Source organism: Limulus polyphemus, unplaced genomic scaffold, assembly GCF_000517525.1.
Source record: "Limulus polyphemus unplaced genomic scaffold, Limulus_polyphemus-2.1.2 Scaffold654, whole genome shotgun sequence".
NCBI classification, from domain to species: domain Eukaryota; kingdom Metazoa; phylum Arthropoda; class Merostomata; order Xiphosura; family Limulidae; genus Limulus; species Limulus polyphemus.
In genome coordinates, this window is record NW_013666264.1 from 46,380 (window position 1) to 60,612 (window position 14,233).

The window sequence follows — 14,233 nt, forward strand, 5'->3', positions numbered from 1 at the left end:
TTCATTCTAGAATGAAAGAGACATAATTTATGTTTATTCCCTAATTTTTTATAATGGTTGTGAGATCAGTTAAATTTACCAAACCCATATAGATATTAATTACTGAAAATAACAGATAAAATATAAAGTTTTTTCTTAAGAAATGTTGTTTGATAACTATCCGGACATTATAAAAATTTCACGTGTGAAATTTAAAACTTTTGTTATGCATAAAAGTATTTTTTTAATTTTAAAAAGAAAATTACTTTGCATGATAGATAAGCAAGATGTGAAAAGAAATAAAACGCATGAGTGAAATATTGCTTTACAAACCTTAAGACTTAATACAAAAAATTGGATATTTTGAGTATGAAAGCATTGTAATGTATACTGATAAACTGACAAATTTTGTTAACATTCGCTTACTAATTTAAAAGTTTTAGCATTAAAACTATAACAAGCACAAAATGGTTACGAGGTCAGTCCCAGGGACCAAGCCTGGGTTGAAAAAGTTAAGACACAGTTATTTTTTAAAGTTTGAAAAAAATATTGAAAAATTTGTTATTTGCAGAAATTCTTTAACTACATGATATTTATTTTATTTTTTTAAAGACCATTGTAATTTCTAGAAAAGCCATTAGTTGTAATTGGAAAAACACTGAATTCTCACTGCCATTTGTACATGAAGATCCAAACATTTCTAATTATATAGAACTGTTTGTTTTCACACAAACAGTAAATTAGTTAAACTCTGCATGATAGCATGCTTGTGGTTATGTTGAGTGTAACTTTCACTACAGCTTTGATACAAAAATGTATAAGAAACTTAGTTGTAAAAAAGTTTGTAAATAGTTAATGGTTTTAATAAACAGCTGCATTGGTCTTATCATGCACTGTGACTGCTGGGCATATGTTGTTGTAGTATTTGGCACTTCCATAAAAGGAATTATGAAAAACAAGATAACATTTTCTTAAAGATAAGAATAAATTTATTTAAATAAATTATACATTTTGACAAAAGTTTTTATTTAACGAAATTACATTCTATTACGTGTAATAGTAATTGAAACCTTAAACCTTAAGATGGTGCTACTTTAATTAGCTGTAGAGCTTTTATAACAACAAGTAGAAGGTAGTTACAGTGGACTATTAAGGCTGGATAATTACAGGTGGAAAGAACTACTAGTCTATGAAATAGAGTGAAATAATTAAATAAGTAGATTGATCTAGTTAAATATATGGTCAGCAACAAAAGCAGTAGGAGAACGAAGTAAAACAATTACAAAAAATATTCTGTCTGAGACTGCCGAAACTGCATTCACAAAACACACTCTCTCTGTACCCAACCAATCAGAAAACCTTCTATTGTGTTATGTAGTTTGTGTGTTTGTTTATGTTTCATATTAACTTCACAGCCTCCTAATGATGGACGGGGAATAACTAAAGAAGAGCTGTCTCTAGCTTTAAGAAAATGCTTGGCTTCAACATCTAAGTTTTCCCAGTATGCTATTCCTCTTTTTCTTGAGAAATTAGATTCCGATATTCAGAATTCAAAATTAGAGGCTCTTAACACACTGGTAAGTACTGTGGATTTATTAAGAATAAATGTTTTGGCTACATTTAATATATATACTCTTTAATTTATTCAAAACAGTACTAAAGTTTAAAGCTTGTTCATTTAGCTGTTATATAAAAGGTGGACTTTTAATGTAATCATGCAATTATGATTATTGCCAATTGTGAACTGTATTTTATAAAGTTCTTGAGGTGAACTTCACTTGGTGGTTATGATAAAAAATAGACAGTTAACATTTGATATAGAAATTTTATTTAAAAAAAGACAGTCAAATACTTTCTTAAAAGCTCATTTATTTATTTTTGTTTAACATAAAAATATTTTGCATAGAGTATAGGGGTATGACAAAATGAGAAACATAGCCCATTTAATAATTCAGTTACATAACTAAACTTAGCTAGACATACACAATAAACAACTGTCATTTCTTTATAGTTCTTCAGAGTTGCATCCTGCTGTGCAATAATTAGAGTGATATTAATGTTAAATGCAGTTATTTGTGTGAATAACAACATATATAACGTATAAATGTTAATGATAAACTTATACTAAATATTGTTTTACATGTAAGTAATATATTTATAACTTTCTGCATATTGTGTTGGTTTTGATGTTGATCCCCTTTAAGCTTATTATTAAAAGATCATACTCAAAATTTCTGTTTAAGCTGAGATCCTGCTGTTCCATTCTCACTCAGGACATACAGTGTCAAACATATGATGCTCCATGTCCAAGAGTCATCCTTACTGTAGTAATGACATATTTAACTATCTGTATACATGCTCAGTGGTTTTCGGTAATGGTGTTTGTCTGTTACTTTAAAAAGTTCAAGTTCTTTAATGTATTTGGCAGATCTGTGACTATAGACCAATAAAGATGGGTTGAAGGCCCTGACCTCAAATCCTTGTCACAGCAAATTTCTTAACAGTCTGATCCATTTAATACAGGATGTACTTGTACACTCGTAATTACAGATCAATAAAACACTTCAAACAGATTTATTAAACATATAAAAGAATTAAAACTCAGTAAGTCCATTTAAATTTTATTAACTATACAGAAAAATATCAGTTATAACATTGAGAAAAGAATACTTGCTGATTCTGCATTTTTTTTATTGCATTGTGGACATATTTTCTTAAGTTTACAAAACAAAATTCCTGAAAATAATCATATCAATCAGCTTTTTCATTAATATATTTCAATTTTCATTGTTTTTTTTATCATGCCCACTTTCAACCGAAGCTTCTAGTTCTTTTCAACTTATTTTGTGACAAGTTTCAGTTCTTAAATGTTGAAACCTCAAAAATGGTTAAATTCTGAAAACTAATTGTGCTTTTACATGTATAAATTTTATCTCAATAATTTGATTTTTAGAGATTCCAGTGAGGTAAAAACTGGCCAGAAAGTTCTTGTATTGTACAAAAATAGGGTGAAAAAGTGTTGGGAAAGTAAATGTGTTCCAATTTTTACTCTTTGCTAAATTATTGTGTGTTTAATGTCATGTTTTTTATGTCACTGATTTAAATTTGGAAACTATAAAAGCACAACAAATCAAGAAGTTCATGTATAACTTTTATTATTATAAAATATATATTTAACTTTCTTTTGTAGTCTGTTGAAAGGAACATAAAAAAATAATTTAAAGTCATAAATCTATACGTTATAGTAATTTCTTTTCTGTCAGAATGAAACCTTTATAAGGCTCCTTAGACTTAGCCAAAACATTATCAGTAAAGTCTACATTTATTTTGAGAGACAACAATATGTACCATTTAAACTATAAACTTTGTTTTTCTTTTATTTTTAGTAGAAGTTATTTGATATGCATTTACGTCATTCTACATTTGGCTCAGAATGAAATATTTATGACTATAACACAGTGAGTGTAAACATCCATATGTTAGAAAATTAAAATAAGTATTATTTTAAAGTGCACATTAGCTATTGATTCAATTAACTTTAACCTAGTTCAATAAGATGTTTTAGACTCCTTTAACCTATATGGATCACTCTGTGAAAGGATTTCATAAAACATAGTGTCCTTCCTTGTGTGGATCATCTTTAACAAATTATTCCACAAAAATCATGAAATTCAGTCCTTTCCTATGGCTCACTTAAAAAATGATAGCTTCAATACTAGTCATGCTTCTACAGTTATTTCTGTCTTTATTTAAAATATGTCGCATGCTAAAAACAAATAAATATTTTACATTTCAAGAAGGTATATGAGTATTTTACTGAAACTGTATGTGCATTTGTATATTCTGTGTGTGTTTGTGTATGTACACATATATGTTTATGTGTCAAATGATTGTTGTTGCTGCTGTCATTCTTCTGTTCATCATTAAACTTTGATTCCCATTGAATGAATCTGTTGCTAATGTTATTAAATAGTGATATAGGAATGATACTTTACAGCTATTGTGATTGCTTGAAAGAATTGACCTTAAACTCCGGAAATTATCAGTGGACATTCATTTCTTTACAACTTGCAAACATTATCCAATCATCCCCAGATTCCTCTATTTCAAAACTACAAACTGTTCTCTTCAGAAATCTCCTGCCTATTTTTCATGCCAATGTCATCTTTTGGAAAATGAACTGAAGTTGAAATTCAAACAGAAGAAACAGTCTAGCACTCAACATGAATCAGCAAAGGATGAACTACGAAATAACGTATCATGGATTGATTACAACCACCTGATTAACAATATTAACACAAAAATTGAAACCCGCCTAGAATACAAGCAGAATGTTAAGCTGAATAAATTAATTCCACATAAAAATACGAACAGTATTAATCCTAACAGGTGATTTTTAATTTTAGTGATGTTGTACTCAATGAAACCTGTAAAAATACCCTAGCTAAGGGCCTAAAGTTTTGCTTACTTCTCTGATTACCTGTTCCCTTTTGAGAGCATTTATATAATTTTGAAATCTCAACGCATTTTCAACAGGAATGGTTCCCAGAACCTAGAGAACTTTGTAAAAACAAGATTCAAAAATGCTGCTTTGTCCTCATTTTACAACTGTAACTCCCATAAATCTGCTTCCACCATTACTCAAATTATCAGAACTATCAAATCCACCAGACTCCACAATTCGCATACATAGTAAACTATCCCATCTTCATTATGAATTTCAAAGTCATCTTATCTGGATCGTCCAATATTGAACTTTTAATTAAAGAAAGTTTATATATTATATGTGAACTCCCAACTTTAAATAATAATAACAGCTTCACTACAATTAATCCAGATCTGAAAAATATGTATAATATTTTTCCAGTTGTTACATTATTGTATTCTTTCTTGTTTATTTGTTTGGCTTTTAACTTACTTCATCCTTTTATTCTGTATTTTAATTACTTTTTATAAAATGTTTGAACTTTATAAATGTTTGTACCTAATATTTTTTCCTGTTCAATATAGCTTGCTGAAGATGGAATATATATATTCCAAAATATTCAAGAATTACTGTACACACATGGGTCAAATGTTCATTGTTGCTGCCATCGTTCTACTGATCATCATTAAACTAAAGCAAAAGATTATTTTTTTTCTACTGTTAAATATGTTTTTCATGTAATTAAATTTGTGTATCTATTCTACATTTTTTTCTTGTGTATAGGAAATAATACTTAAATGTTTTAACTTAAGCCATCTTAAAAATAATGGTTTATATTATCACATTTAGGCAGTTTGCTGTGAGCTTTATACAGTTGAAGATGTGAAACCCTACCTTTCTGCTATTTGGTCTGGAATACGTAAAGAGGTAAGAAAATACCTAGAACCTTACCTTTAATATGTTGAAGAAAAACTAGGTTATTCTTGAAACTGTGTTTATTTGTGCATACATCATAAAAAAGAAGTCTGTTGTTTAAACAGTACTTTTTCTTTTGTGCAGTACATTTCCCATTTTAAATTGGTAATAAATGTGACCAAGTACTCATTAGATGAAAAAGGTTTTATGTTTGACATTTTTTGTATGAACTTGACAGAAATAAAACAACAACACTATATAGTAAGCCTAAACTGTAAAACGCCTTTTATTGTTTTATGTATGCATCAAAACTAAATTTGGGGATATGTCTTTCTTTTGTCTTGTTCTGGTGTAAAAATATAAGAATTGTCATGACACATGTTTTCATTTTATCTGGTACACACACGTTTATAAAAATGTACATGTATTACACTTGAAGATTTTTTTTACAACGTTTGTCTTATATTTATGAGATAGAATGGCCTTGAAGTTTATACATCCAATTCCTTTCTCTTCATGTACTTTTTATCAAATCTAGTCTGAAAATGAAAATAATGAACTAAATCTGTACCCAGCCTTCTAATGTGTTTTCTATAAAATTTTAAGCTAGATAAGTTTTTCTCCTACTTCATGTGGTTTATTTCAAAAAAAGATTATTCTGAAGACATAGATGCTTCAATCTTTAGACTTATCTAACATGTTGAATATATCATTCTGATTATATTTGTTATGTTTTATACTAAGTCATACATTATTTCACCATTTGGATTCAAGTATTGGAATATTTTTTATTGGTCAATTAGTTTTTAAAAGTCCCCCAATGGGGCAGCGGTAAGTCTTCAGATTTACAATGCTAAAATCAGGGGTTTGGTGGACAAAGTAGATAACCCGATGTGGCTTTGCTATAAGAAAACATACACACACACAGTTTTTAAGTATTTGTGCCTAAAAGGGTAAGAAATGAAAACATAACTCAGTTTTCATTATATGCAGGAAAATATAGATACAAACCTGTAAATGAAATCCTTAAAGATAAATTAGGATTAGCATGTTCAATTTAAAAGTAAAACTGTTTTGAAACTGTTCTTACAGCTTGTCATTGAGATTTTATTCCTAATATATCTGGAAATAAGATTATATAGTTCAGTTGACTGAAGTCAAAATTATTTAATTATGCTTTTATCTTTAGAAATTGAAAATAGTTACACAGTAAGTGTTTACTTAATAGTTATGAAACAAATAATTGTACAGTGTTATGGAAAATGTTAATTTCTTTAACAATTCTTCAAGTAATATTTTGATTTTTTGTTGAACAGAAATTTAGGCCTAGCATTTTCATTTCTATTGACATTTTTGTTTTTCGTCTTTCATTTTGAATCTTGTAATAAGAATAATATTGGTTTAAAGTTTATTTGTATAAGGTTTAAACAAAACTGATTTTCAATCTCTGATTACATAACCTACTAAAACAGGTAAATGTAAGTTGAAGTATTATGCTTGTTATACTAGGTGAGAATTAAAAGACTGAATTATTTTTATGCAATGATGTTTACACAGAACATTGTTTAGTTTTTGTGTCATATTAACCATGCTTTTAAAAACTTTAACGCATGTCTATCATATGGTAACAACATCTAAAAGCGGATCATATACTGTAGAAAATTCATAACCAAAGGAAAAGCATATATAAAGTTTTGGTGATCCTGTGAAGTTAGACATAGTGATGTTGTTTTAAAATCACTTTTTTCTTGTAAAAATAGTTTTCTTCTTGAGATTTTCATTTATTTTGTGCTTGCTGAGGTAAATATACTTGTTCAGCAATCATTATTATCTTTATCTATACTAAAAACTCCATATTTTCAAAAGTTTATTCTAAAACATTTTGGGTTAAACATAAAGGTTAGCAATAAAGATAAAACAGTTCTGTATGGAAGTCACTGTTGTTCAGTCACTCCTTAGTTTTATGAATATTTTTCAAATCTAGATAAACCAGGGTCTTGTCTCAAAAAATCTCCAAAAAAATTTGGTTTAGCATTCAAAGACAATTGAAAGAAGCTAGTAATAAAAAAAGAGCATAAAATGTTACTTTCATTTAAATGTATGATTTGAAATGACTGGATATTCTAGTTAGCAGTTTATTGTTTAACCTTTTTACAGCTATTATGAAATGTATATAAACCTTATGTAGTTTGTTACTGTGGAAACTAGTAAATGTTTTTTTTTCAAGATATTTTTTACTTGTAGGTGTTAGATGGGAGGGATGAAGATGTGGAGAGTGCAGCTTTAAGAGTTTTAAGCATTGTTGTAAGAACAGTTACTTCATCGGAGACTGAGGTACAAAGCTTATCAATTAGAAGTTTTTTTTTTGAGAAATATGATTAGTATTGTTGCAAGTTGTATCACTAGCTGATGCATATTTTCTCTGGTTTGTGGTTTCATTGTCATGTTGACCACATAAAAAGTCCAAGATTTGTTACCAGCATCAATATCTTTCAAAATCAAGAACATAATTATAACATAATTTTAGTGCAGGAACAGATTGGTGTCATCTTTGAAACTCATGATGTAAAAAACTATTATATGATTTGTATTTTCTTTATTAGTGTTACAGCATACATACTTTATTGTATATAATGTTCACCAATTTACTTGAATGTTCAGTAAACAACCATCATTCTTGGTTGATTTAGCACATTAAAGTAACTTATGCTCAAATCATAAGAAATTTGTATTCTTCCAACATTTTGATGGTATATATATTTTAACTTTCAATTATGTTAAACATCAATATTTAATCCCTATTTCTCTTGTCATTTTCATCTTAGTTAACAGTTCTAAATATAAAACAGTGTCGTTGTCAACATCAGAATTAAACTATCGTTTATAGTATGTGATCACAAACTTTACTGCAAATTGGCAAAAATGTTTACTAACTCCTTCTCTGACACTGCAATGTTAAACATATTTTACTGGCAAAGAATCCATACTACACACATACTGTGCTATTTAACACCCACATTATCTGATTGCCCATTTAGCTTATTGGATATGTTTGCATTAATGCACCTGAAGAAGAAAGGTCCACCTTTCAAAAGCGCTCAGGTTATAGGGTTTTTATTCATTTGCATTAATACTTATATTCAGAACTACTACAAAATTGGTGTGGAGTTTGTAACATATATGATTTTATTTGTTTTGCTGGATAACTAATTTAAGAAAGAGCAATTTAACACTTTTGTGATACGCAAGTAATATTTGGTTAAATGTTCATTTAGGTGGCAGTATGTACTGAACACAGACATTTAAAATAACTATTCAGGTAATTTTTTTTTCAATGTTAGTGCACTTTGTCTGTACTTAAACATTAGAGGTAAACAAGACTTGTACATCTGTGAATAACACTTCATCTCACTATTGGGTTACCACAAATGATCAATGCTAATATAGATGTGTCTGCTTGTATATATTGCCAGTACACTAGATAAGTCATTCATCCTTTTGTTATAGTGTCTGCTAAACTGTACATATGCAGAAATAGACATATAGAAAAAGTAATTCATTTTTCCTCTTTTTGAAAATGAAACTAGTCTTCTTCTATACATGGTGAGGCTGTTTGGGAAGTCTAGTAGTACTTGAAATATAGCTATAACACTCAACTCACTTTACTTGGCATTCTCTTTACTGGTCAGTTGAGCCCAGAAGTGCCTCTGTTTAATTAGGCTCTTTTGTCCCCATTGTTGTGAAAACAACTACAAAGAAACTATACATAAGATACAAACTTAGCCTTCATAAATGAAGTGTTTCCTTTTTTTTTCTTAGTTAAACATCTGTATCTATTATCTTTTTTCTATGAAACCTTACTACTCTGAGATTATGTTGGAACTTGTATTAAACATACATGATTTTATTTGTTTCATTGTGCAAGTATTCAAAGCAGAGTGACATTAAGTGAAGGTATCTAATGGGACTAACCAGACATATTCTCCTCTTCATGATTTTGTGTATGCTTTTTGTGCTTTATTTGATGCTGATTTACTTAGAAGTAATTCAATCTTCAGCCTTTTACACCTTGTACTCTTTTATCAATCTACATGATTTTACAGTTATATGTTTTTCTTTTCATTTACAGATCAAAGTGAGAATTTATTATTTGTTTTTGCAATAATAAAATATTAAACTGGTCTTGTAAATACTAGGTATTTTGACCATTTCTTAGTGATGTTATCATGTTAATGTATGCAGCCTTTAAAGAACTGGAGAAATAACTAGCATGCAAAGATAACATAAGAAAAAAGCTAAGTTAACTTGTAAAACTGGCATGAAATGCTTAATAAATTTTTTGTAAAGTAGTATTGTGACGAGGAATCATATTACTAAGTTTATTGATGATGTTTTAAATTCAGATGAAATTACAACACAAAAGAAAGCATCATCCAGGCTATTAACTTCTATGCTTCAAAAGGGTAATATTTAAAATTAAATTTTAAGATAAAAAGCCAGTGAGTGAAGAGAGACTTCTAGACTAGAACTCAGGATCTCTGGCTTATAGTAAGAATAGTTATAAATGAGCATTGTACTTTTCTATATCTCAGTGGTAAAACTAGCACATACGACACAAGTAAATAGTGTTTCCTTTGTTTTTTAAGTATCTTTTTTGTTTTCATGATATTTCACTACATTTGATGGTACAATACATCATTTGGCTTATTTTGATATAAGTTAACCCTCATCAGCACACCTTTGAAAAGTTACATTGTGGAACACCTTGGGTCCAACTGTACTCCAGCACAAAAATTACCATCATAGTAAACTCTGGATTTAAGTTCCAAAAACCAATTGCAATACAACTTTTATTAAGGTTAGCATGCAATGTGAACAATATAAAAATATATATATTATAGATGACATATGTTGAAAAATCAAGAAATTACAAAATTACATTGTTCCTCAGTATACAAATAAGTATTATTAAGTCATTCCTTTTACAAACAGCATATAAAAAAATGCCAAAGTTTTATTATACTTCTATATTCAAGTCATTAACCACTAATATATGATGAGATTACCACAATACTGCAAAATTTAACTAAAAAAAAACTGAAAGTGTACATTGTGTGTCAACTTGGGTCTGACCAAACCCCAACACAAGTGTATCCTTATAGTAGGTTATGGATTGAAAATCCAATAATCAGGCTATTTACAATAATTATCAAATAAGATTTCTATAATATAGGGCATTGTAAACAGTCATCACAGAAAACACTTGTTGAGGAATGAGGTGTACATACGTGTTTACTACAGTGATGTTATAAACAAACAGATGAGATGATACAGTACTACTTTTATGGATTATTCTCTACAATAGCCTATATAGTGAAATAAACATTTAGACATTTGTTTTGTATGTTATAGGGTGAACTGCATGTATAGTGATGGTCAAGGATAATATGGGGACCCCAGATAAGTATTGGATAATAGCTACATACTCTGTCTACCTGTTTCAAAAACAATAGTGTCATATTGATCCGGAGTTTCTGCTTGACAATTACATAAATTAATATACATTTGTAACAATAATGTGAAAAGATATACCAAGAAAGTTGTTGGGGTTCATTTGGGCCCCAGGTATGTTGATAAGGGTTAATGCATACTCTTTAGTTAGAAGCTTTATATGTGAACATTGATAGGGACAGCTTATACTCTTAGAGTTCAGTGGTAGAGCACTTGACCTGGTAATCCTACGTCAGGTCCCAGTTTCAGAGCATCTGTTTCTTTTATCTGCTTTTTTAATTCAAATTTTAAGCTCAGAAAGGCTGGAAAAGAAGGAGCATAATTTTTGTTATGTCATGAGTGACACTGATAACTAAATTTTATGTCATCATTGACACTGATAACTAAATTTTTGTTATGTCATGAGCGACACTGATAACTAAATTTTTGTTATGTCATGAGTGACACTGATAACTAAATTTTTAAAGTTATTATCAAAAGAGGGATGAAGATACACATGGTGAAAGACAAATATGAATATAAAACTTTATAGCTTCACAAAGGTTAAACAGTTCTCCAGTTATACAGTTTGATTATATATGTTTTGGATATATTACAGAAAAAAAGACAGACATCATGTTAAGTGGATACAGACGTATTATAATTCAAGTAACTGAATTAATGTGCAATCTGACCTAATACATATGAAACTTAACATTATTTAAGAATATGTTGGTATTTTTAAAATTAGAACCAAATAAAGATAAGCTTTTAATAATGTAATTATTACTTTTTTGTTTTGATACTACACTGTTGTTAGTGATGTTTATCACGATTGGTAATTTTTGTTTTGACACTACACTGTTGATGTTCATTACCATTGGTTCTTTTTTTTACTCCACACTGTTGTTCATTGCCATTTGATTTTTTTTGTTTTGACACTACACTGTTGTTAGTGATGATTATCACCAGGGGTGAAGTTCTAAAAAAAATTTAAAGGTATTCAGCTGGATGAAGTGGACCTGTTTACAAAAACAAAATCTAAGTGTAAACATAAAAAATGACAATTTGATTATCAATGAATAAATGCTTTCTGACAGTGCATCTGAAAAGCAGCTCAAATAATTCCTAGAACTAGCATTCCGTTAAAAAATAATTTCCAGTCCTCAGTACTGGCGAGTACCAGCAGAATTTCACTCCTGATTCTCACCATTGGTACTTTTTGTTTTGACACTACACTGTTGTTGGTGATGTTCATCACCAGTGGTAACTTTTTCATTTTGACACTACACTGTTGTTGGTGATGTTCATCACCATTGGTAACATTTTCATTTTGACCCTACACTGTTGTTTGTGATTTGCATCACCATAGATACTTTGTTTCAACATTAACCTGTTGTTGATGATGTTCATCATAATTCATCTTGTTTGGCCAATGAAAGCCCTTGTTTCTGAAGTTTTCATGGCTACAAACTGTAAGTTAATAGAATCTTAAAGAAGCCTAAACTTAAAATGCAAACTCTGAAACCTTCATATTAGTTTCTGGTTTCAAATAAAATGTATTTTATGTTTAGCTTCAGTAATGTCTGCCCAATTTTCTCACTCATCAACTAAAAAAAATTTTTTAATGTATTTTATAGTTTAACTTCAGTAATGTCTGCCCAATTTTCTCACTCATCAACTAAGAAAATTGTTTTAATGTATTTTATATTTAACTTCAGTAATGTCTGCCTAATTTTCTCACTCATCAATAAAGAAAATTGTTTTTTCCTCAAGTTAATCCTGGTTGCAGAATTTCTTGAAGATATTTGGAAAGGTATGTAAATGTTTGATAAGTTAGAAAAGATTAATACAATAGGAAATTGAGATTATGTGACTTTTGTCAACTTAATTTACATACAACTTCAGAAACATGAATTTATTAAAACACATATATAACTGTAAAGGCTTTTTTTTATGTATAGTTCACACTATGATTTTAAACCTTAAAATTAATAATCAACTTTGAATTTGTCAGTAAATACTATTCAGTTTTGAATAAGGGCATATGCTGATTAGTTGTAATATGAAAACAGTCCATTTAAACATTGATTTCTTTGTCTATTGATGATCAGAATACGGTGAAATTTCTGCTTTTCATTTTATTTTGGTATTTTTTTGCTTTTACTTCTGTTTTTTTTTTTTCACTGGTGACACCCTTTGTATAAACAGAATATTTTTTAAACCGTGAAAATCGAAGGAAAAAAAAGATTTCACCTTGTCTTCTGATTTCTATTATTGGACTTCATTCATTGTTACTTTCCATTTATGATTTGAATAATTCATTAACGATTTGTTTGTTATGCATTTCTTTATTCTGTTTTTAAAAAATTGCTTAAATACCTCCAAAGTTTATTAAGTCTTTTATTTTACTTTTACTTGTGGAGTTATATGATAATTTTGTCAGTGATAAATCTTTCTTTAACCAGAATGTAGACACTTGCTGATAGATTGGGAGGCCAATCTAATCTGTTCCAGTTCTAAGCTGTTAAAGGCTGTGGCTCAATCTTCTCACGTTGCTTTCAGTAAAATTGTACCTCGTGTGATACCACTCCTCCTACAACAATACACTCTTTCTCCCCAGGTGTGTACTTTGAAAAGTATACTGTAATTTTCTCATTCTTTAACCCTAAAATTACTGACTTGTTTTTATCATTCTCTACAATTGAGAAACACATATTGCATGATTTGCAGTAATTTTATGTTTTTGCCTGTGAAATAAACTTTCTTTTTTACGTAAAATACATAAAGGACCCGAACAGTAATTAAGTGCAATACTGATAGTACTTTTAGTTATATTTTGTGTGTGACTTATGTTATAAGTGACCCAACAATCAATGAAGTCATGGATCCATGAATGATGGTGTGTGGATCTCATTAGTAATTCTAGGGTTTTAATCATTCTTCTCTGTGTTTTGAGGTGTATGAAAGACTGATATGAGTATGAATGAAACAGATGTGGATGTTATGCATATATTATTGAACAATGTTATTAGTTGAATAGAGTGAGAAATACATATGATAAATAATTGTGGTTTGTGTTCTAATGGAGGCTAATATCTCAGGTTTGTCTGTGGCCAATGGCACCTTTGGTACACCTACACCTCGACAGAATCACCATTTATGGTTCAAAGGATATCCATACAATCATCCATTCCCCCTACACACACACATGCATGTACATGCCATCATCCCCCGAGGGAGTAATCATCGCAATTGCCTTGATTATATCAGTCATGCCATAATATCTGGTACAAAACTTCAGACATCGGCTTCCCACATGCTGCAAATCACAACTGTTTTATCTAGTGTGGTTCTTAGTCTTTGCAATTAATAAGGTGGTTCGATTATTTATGGACACCTTTTTAATTTAAATTCAGTGTT

The 14,233-nt window shown here is 29.4% G+C and overlaps 1 protein-coding gene across 4 annotated transcripts in view; it reads left to right on the plus strand.

Annotated features, from left to right (window-relative positions):
- LOC106459728 (MMS19 nucleotide excision repair protein homolog) overlaps positions 1 to 14,233 on the plus strand; it is a 94,001-nt gene that overhangs the window by 26,850 nt on the left and 52,918 nt on the right. For all 4 annotated transcript variants that reach the window (XM_013919383.2, XM_022386266.1, XM_022386267.1 and 1 more), the window contains exons 8-12: positions 1,395 to 1,556; positions 5,255 to 5,332; positions 7,565 to 7,654; positions 12,587 to 12,626; positions 13,279 to 13,433. In XM_013919383.2, coding sequence (XP_013774837.2) covers positions 1,395 to 1,556; positions 5,255 to 5,332; positions 7,565 to 7,654; positions 12,587 to 12,626; positions 13,279 to 13,433 — 525 coding nt within the window. The remainder of the gene's footprint in view (positions 1 to 1,394; positions 1,557 to 5,254; positions 5,333 to 7,564; positions 7,655 to 12,586; positions 12,627 to 13,278; positions 13,434 to 14,233) is intronic.